This window comes from Ornithodoros turicata, chromosome 2 (genome assembly GCF_037126465.1).
Source record: "Ornithodoros turicata isolate Travis chromosome 2, ASM3712646v1, whole genome shotgun sequence".
Classification (NCBI taxonomy): domain Eukaryota; kingdom Metazoa; phylum Arthropoda; class Arachnida; order Ixodida; family Argasidae; genus Ornithodoros; species Ornithodoros turicata.
In genome coordinates, this window is record NC_088202.1 from 26,446,979 (window position 1) to 26,459,071 (window position 12,093).

General features: G+C 44.5%; 1 protein-coding gene across 1 annotated transcript in view; it reads left to right on the forward strand.

Moving 5' to 3' along the window:
* LOC135385249 (glucose dehydrogenase [FAD, quinone]-like) overlaps positions 1–12,093 on the forward strand; it is a 129,093-nt gene that overhangs the window by 80,770 nt on the left and 36,230 nt on the right. Inside the window, exons 5-6 of the mRNA XM_064614454.1 lie at positions 829–1,018; positions 1,115–1,246. Of these exons, the coding sequence (XP_064470524.1) occupies positions 829–1,018; positions 1,115–1,246 (322 nt within the window). The remainder of the gene's footprint in view (positions 1–828; positions 1,019–1,114; positions 1,247–12,093) is intronic.

Sequence of the window (12,093 nt, forward strand, 5' to 3'; positions counted from 1 at the left end):
TATTTCTACTCATCCTGGAATATTGCTTCCGAGCCTTTCCGTGGTCCTCTAACGATAACAATTTTATTAAAAAACTCAATTGACAAAGCTCATACGCCTCAACTTTGTCAAGCACGGCACAAAATATGGCGGCTAGATTTGTTTTTAACTGTATCAGAAGAGAGGTGAGTGTATCGGAAGTCTAGGCGCGCCTGGGGTGGAACATATTATTTGCTCGTGGGAGCAACTGATGGTAAACGTCTTTTAAAATGTTACGAATGGTAAAACTTCCATGGCAAAGGAGATATTTAAAACCTCCGACTTTTATATCCCCAAGGGTCGATCACTATCAGTAGGTTAAACCGTACGTATGTAGTACATACTTTTTCAAGTGTTCTTTAAAAAAAAAACAATAAGTGAGTGTTGCATCCAGCTTCAGTATGATGTGATTAATATTTTCCGGGATTAAGATGCCCACCATGTATATATGTAATTTAATATTTTGGTTGTATAGCATGTATCCAGGTGTGCATAATGCATTGTATGAATATATGTAATGTAAATACATTTATGTGTATAGTGTACCCCCCGCTACCGCGACCGCCTTCTGGCGACGTGGCGTAAACACATAGGTAAATAAATATATTAAAAAAGCAAGAAACACGGCACATAGTCAGACTCGTGAACTACCCAGCTCACTCACTGACAACTGTTAATGAAATTTCAGGAATACGTTCACCTTAATAAATTGGACACACAACCTTGTTGCCAGACATTTACCTTTAAGTGTGCACCACAATAAAATATCCTGTGCCATGAAAGCAAATGAAATAGTTGCTCAAAACGCAGAGCTGTCCGACCATTCGTGGGCGTGTTCTTGGTGGCGGAAGCGTCATCAATGCGATGCAGTTCGTCCGGGCGAACAGACGAGACTACGATGACTGGGCATCCAACGGAGCCGAAGGTTGGGCCTACGATGATGTGCTACCTTACTTCAAGTCCATCGAACGCTTCGAGATCTCTCAGTTTTACGAGGAAGGCAAGTTGCTTTACCTTGGACTGCACCAATTTACCTATAGTGCTGCGCTTTACGGCATTTTGTCACCACTAAGAAGACTGCTTTGCGCATTTCTAGCGTACCACAGCAAAACTGGCGAGGTGCCTGACAACTACGCGCCATTTCGAAGCCAGCTCAGTCGAGCGTATCTGCAAGGTTTGACTGACGTCGGCTATAATGTAATCGACTACAACGGCGCAAGTCAAACAGGTAAGATGTGTGTGTAAGGAGCTTCAAAGCACGTATATCAAATATTCGCGCGCACATATTTAGAGTTCAGTACGAGTAAATTCGTACCCCCACCCACACCACACCCACGGATGTGCCACCCGCAGCTACAACCAACAGTATGCGATGTGGGTATACCCGCACTACCCGAGGATGCAATGTCGGTAAATCCGCATTTGATCCGCAACGCGCATCACTGAATCCCTACTCCACCTATGGCGCACTGTGAAACCTTGACGGGCGGTCACTCCAAGCTCTCCTTCATGTGTATAATACGCCTTGGCAACAAGGATCTTTACCACCTACCTGGAAGGAGGCATTGGTGGTTCCCATCTTGAAACCAGGCAAGCCCCCAAATGCCCTATCCTCCTTTCGCCCTGTGAGCCTGACAAGCTGTATGGGAAAACTGTTGGAGAGAATGGTTTTGCATCGCCTCGACTGATGGCTCGAAAAATAACGTGCGTTCCCTCAAGAAATGGCTGGATTTCGTCTCCACCGAAGCTCCATGGATCCAGTTCTCGACCTACTCTCTACAGTCCAACATGCTCGTGCTATTCGGCGAGTCGTCCTATCGGTTTTCCTTGACATCAAGCGCGCATATGATACCGTCTCGCACATTTGTGTGCTGTGAGCCTTGCGCTCGTTTGGGGTATCTGGTCGGCTCCTCATCTGGCTCCAGGACTTCCTTACGGACCGAACTGTCGCTGTCCGTACGTCCCAAGGCCAAAGCCCTCAGCATCCTGTTCATCAAGGAGTCCCCCAAGAAAGTATTCTTAGTCCGACACTATTTAATGTGGTGATGGCCGGCCTCCAATCAGTAATTCATCGCCAAGTGTCGTTTTCCGTGTATGCAGATGACGTCGCCCTTTGGACAGTAGGAAAATCACGCCCAGCCATACACGCCGCCTGCAGCTCGCTCTACATAATGTACATACGTACCTCACGCACCTTGGGATGGACCTCCGACTCGAAAAATGCGTCGAGCTCCCTTTCATGCGCAACGCTATGACCAATTTACCTCTTTGGGTTGCTGCCGAGAAGCTCGAGCCGGTATACGCTTCCACCGCTTCCTTGGTGTGGTAATCGACTCGGACTTACGCGGGGCTCGCCACATTAAACACATTGAAACTAAAGTGCAGCGATGGCTCCCCGCAATTCAACATCTTTCTGGCTCAAGATGGGGCTGTGATCAGCGTTCCCTGCTCGCAGTTCACGCGGCGTTGGTGAGGGCGACTGTGCTTTACAGTCTTCCTATTCTGCACAGGATATCAACAACATCATTAAATACCCTTCGGTCCCTGTTTGCTCGAAGCATTCGTCGCTGCCTCGGAGTTCAAAGAATGGCTGAAACACGGCAAGTACTGGATGAAGCTGGTGAACTCCCGGTTGATGTTCTACATGAACGTGAAACGGCTCGGCACTTCCAACGTTTGCGTGCTCACATTCCCCCTCACTCGCTCGTCAGGAAAATTCGATACCGCCCTGAAAGCGACTTCCATCGAGTGGCGCAGAGGACACGCCAGACTCTCACTGGCTTTATAGCTACACTCTAAATCCTGTGACGGACATGTGCTATTTGAAAAAGTTCCCTCAGAAAGTGCAGCCGGTACACATCCGTAACCGTATGGAAGCAGCCGTAACGGTTACCAAATAGCAAGCACAGGTTGCCTCATCGCCAAATTTAAGCAGGTACAAAGCCGTCACGTTGGTATGAAACGGCTTTGTGCCCGCTGAATAATGCGTGTGCCTCCTGAACCTTGCACTCGTGTGCTTCTTGAATAATGCGTGTGCCGGCTGAATATCTGCTTTCGTTGGAGCGTACTACGTTGCTCCGCTCTCCGCCGGTGAGGAGTGATATGGCACAATGTATTATCCCGCAGTACGTTCGAGTGTACCCTGTTACCCACTCTTAATAATAAAAATTTTGAAATCCACGCTAAGAAATCCACCCTTCAAAATCCAACCCTTTGAAATTCACGCTGTCAAAATAAATCACAATAGGTCTATGCAGTCCAGTGTTAAGCATGGTTTTACGTGAGAAAATCAGTGTTTAAGACGGTCGCACCCCAGAATAACGAGTCTTTATGCAATTCTGTGTCGTATTCAGCATGTATCTCTCAATAATCCATTAATTTAGTGCCATTAAGTTACAGGCTTAAATAACTACGCGTATGAATACTAGGAAAACAACGTTTCAGCGGTTCGGCCGTTCGGCTACCATTGGGGACGAGGCTATTTAAGAAAATGGAGTAACGACGGAGCTGTATGGTGTTGCGGGATGTGCTGCATAAAAAGGATAATCACTGCAAGCTCTAATAAACCATATGTTTCTTCTGCCGATTTCGTCAGGTAATTTTCAGATGTGTAACGACTTGGTGTGCTAACACGTGCGTGCAACTCATGAAGGAATTCATGGGTGAAGTGACATTGACGCAGTCGTAGCTGTTTTGGACAGGAAATCGGGTAGTGAAAAATGGCCAGGAGGAGCAACATATAAAACGTACCGCAAAACTGCTGTGTCGACCATTTGTCACGACGGTAATCACGTAAACATCATGTAATCGTCTCTTGCTTTCCTCGGCCTCAGCCTACGAAGAACCGCTAATGTTATGTATGATAAGAGCCGCGAAAAGTGGTTCAGCAAGGTAAAACTGTGCCGGGAACACCGTCACATGAGGGAAGTGTTTAATTAAACGAAAGATGTGACAGATAGACACACAGTGAAATATAGCAAAGGACTGTTACTGGTCATGTAGAAAGCAGATCTCGTTCACCAACACATCAATGGATTGTATAAATAGTCTTCCTGTCAATGGACAACTGATATTTTCCTCCCGTCTGTACTGAGCAATGTTGACCCAGAGCTTGGTTTCTGGATGCAACAAAACACTTCTCGCCAAGACGGTGCACTGTGACTCATGGACTGTGACTCAATGGGGCATATACAGCTCAGTGTCATTACCACATGAGGCAGGTTGACTCTCAAAGATGCTGTCACTGCAGTGCTGTAGAAGACCCAGAGTATATTCTTTGTCATTGGCCACACTACCGAGCTTTCCAAACTGCCATTTTCGCACCTCTCAATAATCTGAACTCCTGTCCCTCTCTAAAATTGCTTGGCCTATGGCTAAATCGAGCCCACGAATGCCTGCCCTCAAAGCTCTTTTGGCAATTTTGGACTCCATGGGGCATTATTTCCTTCCTCACACCACCAGCAGCTATGGGGTAGAGTGTTGCCCGTGGCGATGAAACTCCCTGTCCATCTCAAAATAAAGTTGATGAACAACATCCGCAACTTCTGCGAGGTGGTTTAAACCACTCTTATAACTACATGTTACCTGTAACCTACGAATGCTGGTATGTGGGTAGAGTGGCTAGTTTGCTACAGTACCACAATTAGGAACACAAATGGCTGATAAATCTGCTACAGAATCTGGACCAAGACAATGAGCACTTGGAATCATCACAGTTTTTAGTACCATGCAGAGGAAGATAGAGTAGAGTACCTTCAAATTTTGTACTACTTTTTCTGAATTAGTTGTAATTATTCTGCAGCTACATAGGCAGCAGTTAAAATGCTACTCACAATTGCCAAAACTGCATGCTAGCACTCAATTCTTTTTACAAACTTTGGTTTGTGATGTGATGGATGTTTCGGTGACTTCCGTAGGCACGGTTTCACCAACTCTGGTTAACTGAACCAAGACCAAGGGTTGCCAATTCTTGAACTTAACAGACACTTCTTTTTTTCCATCGGTGATGTGCTGAATATTTCAGCAATAATAACTCCTTTAGCGAAGCAGATAGTTTAATGACCGTCCATCTTAGTTCAGATGCTGAAAAGGTTGGTGAAACTGGGTCATAATGTAGCCTTTGTGTTCTGGTGCTGTGCAATGGTTTTTGAAGGCATTCAAACTACAAGAAAGGTTAATGATAAATAAAATTTCTTGGCATACCTAGCTACATACATTTCCCGGACAGCACGTAAGAAACTCAACAGAATATAAATGTCATCATGACGTTGGTACAGACTGATACAGAAACAAATCGGAAGAGGAGGGCTGGGTTCCATGAATGGGCATTTGTTCGCTGCCTCCTCTTGAAAGAAAAGTAGGACCGAGAGTCGCGTGCTCTTTCAGAGACCACCGTAATCCCCTCAAGACCGTGCCTGTTAGACACGAACTCGTCCCCCCTTGCTTTGAGCCTAGCTCAATTGTACCAAATTGGTGGCTCTGTTGAACAGTATGATGCGATTTGTTTTTATGACGAACAGCATGATGTCATTTGTACCGTTTCCAAACCGTTTCCAAGGCACTTTGTACAAGTGTTTTGTATGCCAGCAGTGTACTGTCTGCGGAAGGTAGTTTTCTTGTCCACTTCAAGAAGACATTAAGAGGCTTAGAGGATGCGTAACTAATGTGTGATTTCCACTAAATATCAGAAGAGAGGCGCACACCTAAATGCCTGAAACCCTCAACTCAATTAATTGTAGGATCAAAATTACATGGGAATATATTGAGGTTTGTCTTGTTCACAAAAGATATAATTGCACACTCTGCAAAGTTCATCGGTAGTTGCCATGGCCTACATCAATCATAAACATTACAAACCACTCATTGAGCACAGTCGGTCCGCGGTACGGAAAGTGAAACGCGTCATTGCCCATTGTGAACATGGCCATGCAACAGTGCTTGCGGCTTCGCATTTCTCACTAGTTTCTTTCATCACTTTGTTATGAGATGATTAATGATTTGCCAATTCACCACGAACATAATTGTACTTTGGAACAACTTGTTTGCAAAGCATATGTACTCGTATGCACTTCCTTTAATCTCTTCAGGAGTATTTCTTCTGTAACATATCTCAGCAGATGCAGCATGTCAACTAGGTAACACAATTTTGGCACAGTATTTGCTTGGTATATCCAACAAGCAGAGATATCAAATCTTTGTGCCAAAATGGTGTGCCACGTGTCCGTATAAAGACGAGTCGCTTAGATGGAATAGGTATAGCACCTTGATGTTGAATGCAAGAAGTTTATGTTTGACAACATATATGCCATGGGTTAAATAGAGCTGTACATCATACACATCAGAAGAATGCCAATACTTCAGCGCCTTACATTTACCTGTTATTCCAATGTTTACTCTCCCTTCTATTGGAATTATGTATTTCAGAATCATTTTTGTATTATTGAATTTTAATTTGGCAATCCTTTCACATGTCTTGCGATAGACAGGTTAGCAATGTAAGCAGTGTTTATGTGCCTCTCACAACCTGCATCTTTATGCAAAAATACTCCAAAAGCCGGGAAACGGCATAACTAGACAAAAAGGTAGAGAACTCCGACTTAACATAACGAAATAACAAGGTTTACTCAGACGTTTCGTCCGTCATGCGACGGACGTCATCAGTGCCAAACTGAATGAGAGATTGCACAACCGGTCGCTATTTAAGGAGATACCAGTATTGTTCGGGGAGGGGCCACGGTTTTTGTTACAAACCGAGGGGTCACCGCGTATGTGCCAAGACTCTAGAAGCTTTCTGTGTCCCCATCGTTGTTGTCTCTTGTTATGTTAAGTTCGAGTTCTCCACTTTTTCGTCTGCATTTTTATGTCTGAGGCTGTTTTTGTGACAAGAGGGCAAGGGTGCCGGCAACATGGCACATGTTCACAAAAATTCAGAACCAGAGAGACACACACAAAAAAATACAGCATAACACAGTCCCAATCATTTTGTCGTGTCCCTTTTGCTGTGTCGTCTGTTCTACGTTTTTTTTTTTTCGTGTATAGTTCCTGGATTTGAAGCCCAAGAGCAGTTGCTGTAGATGATGCTGAGAACATGCGAAGCATACATTTTCTCATTCTCACATTATGCTGTAAGCAGTGTGAAATACTCAAAAGGAATTTAATGAGAGACAGCTTGTCACCAAGATTAGTGTGGGAACATCGCAAAGGAAAAATAATTCTTAACCATAATGGATTCCTATCCTATTTAACGGTACAGTATCAGATGAAAGTTATTCAAATTATATTAAAGAAGTAACCGTGCAAAGTATCAGTCAAACAGTGAAGCTGGCTGCAGTACACTACAATGTGTCACATGTAACAATATCAGTGTTTCCAAAACTGACACATAAATCTTACGGAGTCCGCAATAGTCAAAGTGGGGGTTACACGACTTGGCGAAAAGGGAAAGCCGATGAAGCGGACGCAATATGCGACAAAACCAAGGACTATCTCGCTACGACTGCAATATATTTAAGTTGTTTTAAAAAAGTAGAAGTTCAGTTCAGCGCACAAACACTCGGGAACCGAGCTAACGTGCTTTCCGTCAGGTCCGTCGCATTATTTGTCACTGTATCACGACGAGACCCCCCAACGTACAGCATATGTCACTTGCGCACAGTAGTATAACATTTATATTATTGTATATGTGTTATGGCGCACACATGCACAGACGATGAAAGATATCAACTGTCGCACACACAGCCATCCCGAAAGCTATGCCCATCTTTGTTGATGCACCCACGAATCCACAAGAAGACCGCCGAGGCTTTCCCACTTGGATTAAGGCTACGGTCTCACGGTAGCCATCTTGAATTTACTTACGGACTTCCTACGGCGGGGCGCCACCGTCGCGGTTTCCGTGGATGACCCCGTTAGGGAGAACCGCGCGTGGGACAGCTGCCGACTGGACCCTTTGACCTTGAATCTCTTCTTTATGCCATTGTACCCGGTGTTTATACGTGTGTAGAAGGGAGGATTGTCTCCTGAAAGTCTCCTGAAACTGTCGCGCAAGACGGCGAGTTGATTTTCGTGCTTTCGTGTTTTGAGTAGCACGGGGGTAGCTACCGCGCGCGTAGCGTGCGACGAAGACTGCAAAATATAATATATTTGAGATATATAAAAATATATATCTCAACTGCAAAATGGTCAAACAGCCTTCATAAAAAATGGACGCAAATACTAAATAATTGCAGTCAGCTGTGAAGAGTCTGTTCACGTGCCGATCGGTAGCAGTTTTATCTCAATACAGCTTACAGAAATAGGATTTCTTGACATGAATTATGAAATTACCACTTCTGTTGAAACTAGAAGTTCAACTCACAGTACGCACACAAAATGATAAGGATCAAAGGAATGGCATAACCGAAGTAAAATAGGGAAGTCGACAATTATACGCTGTGTAACCTGTCCGTATCCCGCATAGTAGCGGCCCTGACTAGTAGGTGAAGATAATTTTTTTTTTATTTGGCTGCGATTCGTTTTATCGCTTTGTGAGATGACGAGAGGTGTGATCTTTCGCAACGAAATGTGGTCATTTCACTAGTTTATTTCAGTCGTCTCCATCGCATTACGCGGCGCTGATTGCCCACAGTTGCCGTAAGACGATCGTTGTATTTGCGAGTAAACGGAGGATCCGTCTACAGACTTCAGAGTTAAATCCAAGAAATTGCATTTCCATTGCAAGATAGTTATGGTGCGACAAAAATTCCTCGTAGCAAAATGGACGCGACAGCACTCCTCCCACTTGCCTACATAATAAACATTTACCGTGGTGCCCCCTCCTTCCATGCTCCGGTTCTTCGTTCAGTTCCCCCACATGTAAAAAACAAAGACGCTAGTTGGAAAGAAAAAGGAACGAGACAAAGACGCGCCTGCTCTGGGGAAGGGGATTGGCTTATATTCTTTTCTCTCTGGGCAATAGTATTCATGCCTAGCACAGACAATTGTTTTGTAACAGCCTGCTTTCCGCCCCTAACAGGCTTCGCTGACATAGAAGTTGTCAGTAGCACTGGGAGACCAAAGTTGATTCGTCATGCGCAGCGAAGGGCGCAAGTGTTATGATTCGAGCCTATTGTGATAATTGCAGTTTCATTGTGATAAGTATTATAATAATAACGAATACAGTTCTATATGACATTTGACTGCAGGGCTGCTTGTCCGTCGCTCTTGTCCGACGATCTTGGGTCGGTTTCCGCGAATTTGCAGTTGTGAATGTAGAAAGGCGCGTGTAAAAAAGGGAAAAATAGGTTTCCCCCATTTCCTGTATTTTTCCTTTTTTTTTTTTTTCGCTAATAGAAAAATCGGGAACTCAGACTCGGTGAAAAGCATGGCGGCAAATGATGCGCAATGGTTCGTTTTGCTTTGTTTCTATGATGTTGTTTTACGCTTGATACACATAACCAACCAGCCAACCAAGTACAGTCGACACTACAGTACGAGAATACAGTAGCATTTTAGTAGTTACATTATTTTTCTCTTTGGAATACAGCGTACTGAGGAACGTAGACCGGGAAAACGTCACACCCGAAATTGATACACCAGGGAAATCACACATTTACCGCGCCACCCTTTTTTTTTTCTTTTCTTCTTGTCTTGATGGGAAAGTTATGCATCATCTTCTACAACTTCAGGAAGGTGAATTGCATTGTTGCATTTTTGGTGACACGATATGCCATGTAAAACAGTTGACATGGTTACAGAAATACCATGTTTTTATTTTTATTTTACTAAGTTATTTAACTAACTAACTACTAACTACCACGTCTTTGTGGCTTCATAAGAATAACTATTAGCTGGGAAGCCACATATGTAAGGACGCGTACATGTTCGCTTGCAAGAGTCAAGGACGTTGGAGATGAGGAACGCTTCACGGAAGCTTTTCGAGATCATGCAATGCGAAAGACCGGAATACAGGAGGCTTTGGACAATTTTTAATTGTGGAAATTTTTTTGTTCAATTGAACTTTGAAAATTGCAAAGCGAACCTTACTTTCTTTTTCTTTTTTTTTTACAAAAATATGATGTACACGGATAACCGCAGACCCAACAAAGACTATGCACAGTATCGCATCAGAAATAGAGGGAAAAAAAATAGTAAAAATTACGCTGTAACCCCTCCTGCTTGATTTTCGCAGAGAACTGCACGCGAAATCTAAGGCTGTGTTCCAATACCCCGGTTAGTCGACTGCCTAGCGGTCTAACCGGAAGCGCCGCCATGTTAAGTCTCGTTCCAAATCTCGCCAAGTCCGCTATTCAGTCGGCTACCGCCTAGTGCGCATCGATGCAGTCTAGTAATACGCCTGACCATCTGACAGCCGGGATGGAGACGCGCGTTGACGGTACCAGCGTGCCCGCTGTTTCTGCTGGCTTTAAATGTAAAGTTGCACATAGTGGTATGTTTTTTTTTTTAAACTGCGTCGAGAGTTGCAACACATGTTTAGTTGTGAGGGTGACAGTTTATGCACGATGTCCTACAAACATTACAAAAGCATTAGAGTCCTGCTGCGCTTGCGCCGTACTCATTTCTTGCGTGAGCAACGAGATGGCGCCTCGGCTAAGCAAGCCTGTTCCAATAGTGACAAGCAAAGGGGTCAACTCAGCTGCCTAGTCAGGCGGCTTCGCGGGCGCGAGGTATTGGAACGCAGCCTAAGTCGACGACGAGAAAGTGTCCCCGCCTTCATTTGTTTTGGCCTTTGTGATGAAGACGGTTGTTTTCTTTGTGATAAGAGGGTTGTCACCAGCATCAAGGTCAACTCGGCGCAAAGGAAGGTAAAACTCTAGGTAAAACGAAAGGGCGGGAACACTTCCCCCTCTCCCATCAAGTACCGCGGGCTTTTCTTTGTGAAATCAAGCAGGCGGGGCTAAAGCCGAGTTTGTACTAATTTTTGGGGGGCCTGTCGTTATCCCCTGGAGGACTTCATATTTCTGTGAAAAAGTGAGGTTCGCTGGCAATTTTCAAAGTTTAATTGAAGAAATATAATTTCCGCAATTAAAAATTGTCCAAAGTATTCCTCAATGGTGGCAAAATTTTCCAGAAGGTAATTGCCGGAAGTCTGACAATCCTCCTGCGAGTACGTAGCCAGTTAGAATTTTTTATCACCTTAGGTGAAACACCCTGCCTAATATAATAAAGGAATCATGTTACAAATGAGTACTATATTCTTAGCTCGGCTTTTGCTTACGTGTGCTGATACTGAGGAATCCAGTCATTTTTTACTCGTAGCAACCATGCACAATTGGTTTCCCTATATCAACGGAGACGACTTTCACAACAAACGTTACCTAATCTGAGCTGTTTTCTCTCTTGGTATGGGCATGCATGCCTTCTTTTACGGTTACAGTACCCAAAGGTTTCTTAGACGATCCGCAGGGCAATCACCCTGCAAACGACACAAAGAGGAATTCCCCACGATCAGAGCCGTAGCGAGGCAAGTTTGCGGCCAGGGCAGGGCAAATCTGAAGCGTCCCATCCCCTTCTCCAATTGCTGTCAGAAGCCCTGTAAACAAAGAAATTAAAACGCTTATTTGCACTGCCGAGATCGTAAATTCAAATTTCCTTCGTTCCCGCTTTATCCTGTCCAACCAACCTGCCAGGGCCTGCCGTTCGACGCCCCCGAGGGTGCCCGGGGCGGCTACCCCTCTCGCACACCCGTCGGTACGGCTCTGCCCACGATCCCCAACCTGAGTATGACTACTCTACGTTACATTCACAAACAATACACAGGGGCAAAAAGACGCATCTTATCGCGTTCTGCCATACAGAAGATCAACCAGGGACCTGAAGGAAACTCAGGATTGTGTTTTCCGGGGTTCATCCACCGGTGGAATTTGCACTGTTCTGAGCATGCTTTGCTAATGTGTATCAGAATGAGATGAAAATAAACGAAAATTTGGCCTATAGTTCGTGTCCTAGTCTGTATGAAACTGATTACGAATTCTTGTACAATATTGATTATATATTCTAGGCACAACCTTGTTATGCTACAGAGGACACTCCTATTTGCTTTTCGTATTAGAAACCGATTTGACTGACCAGTAAAAA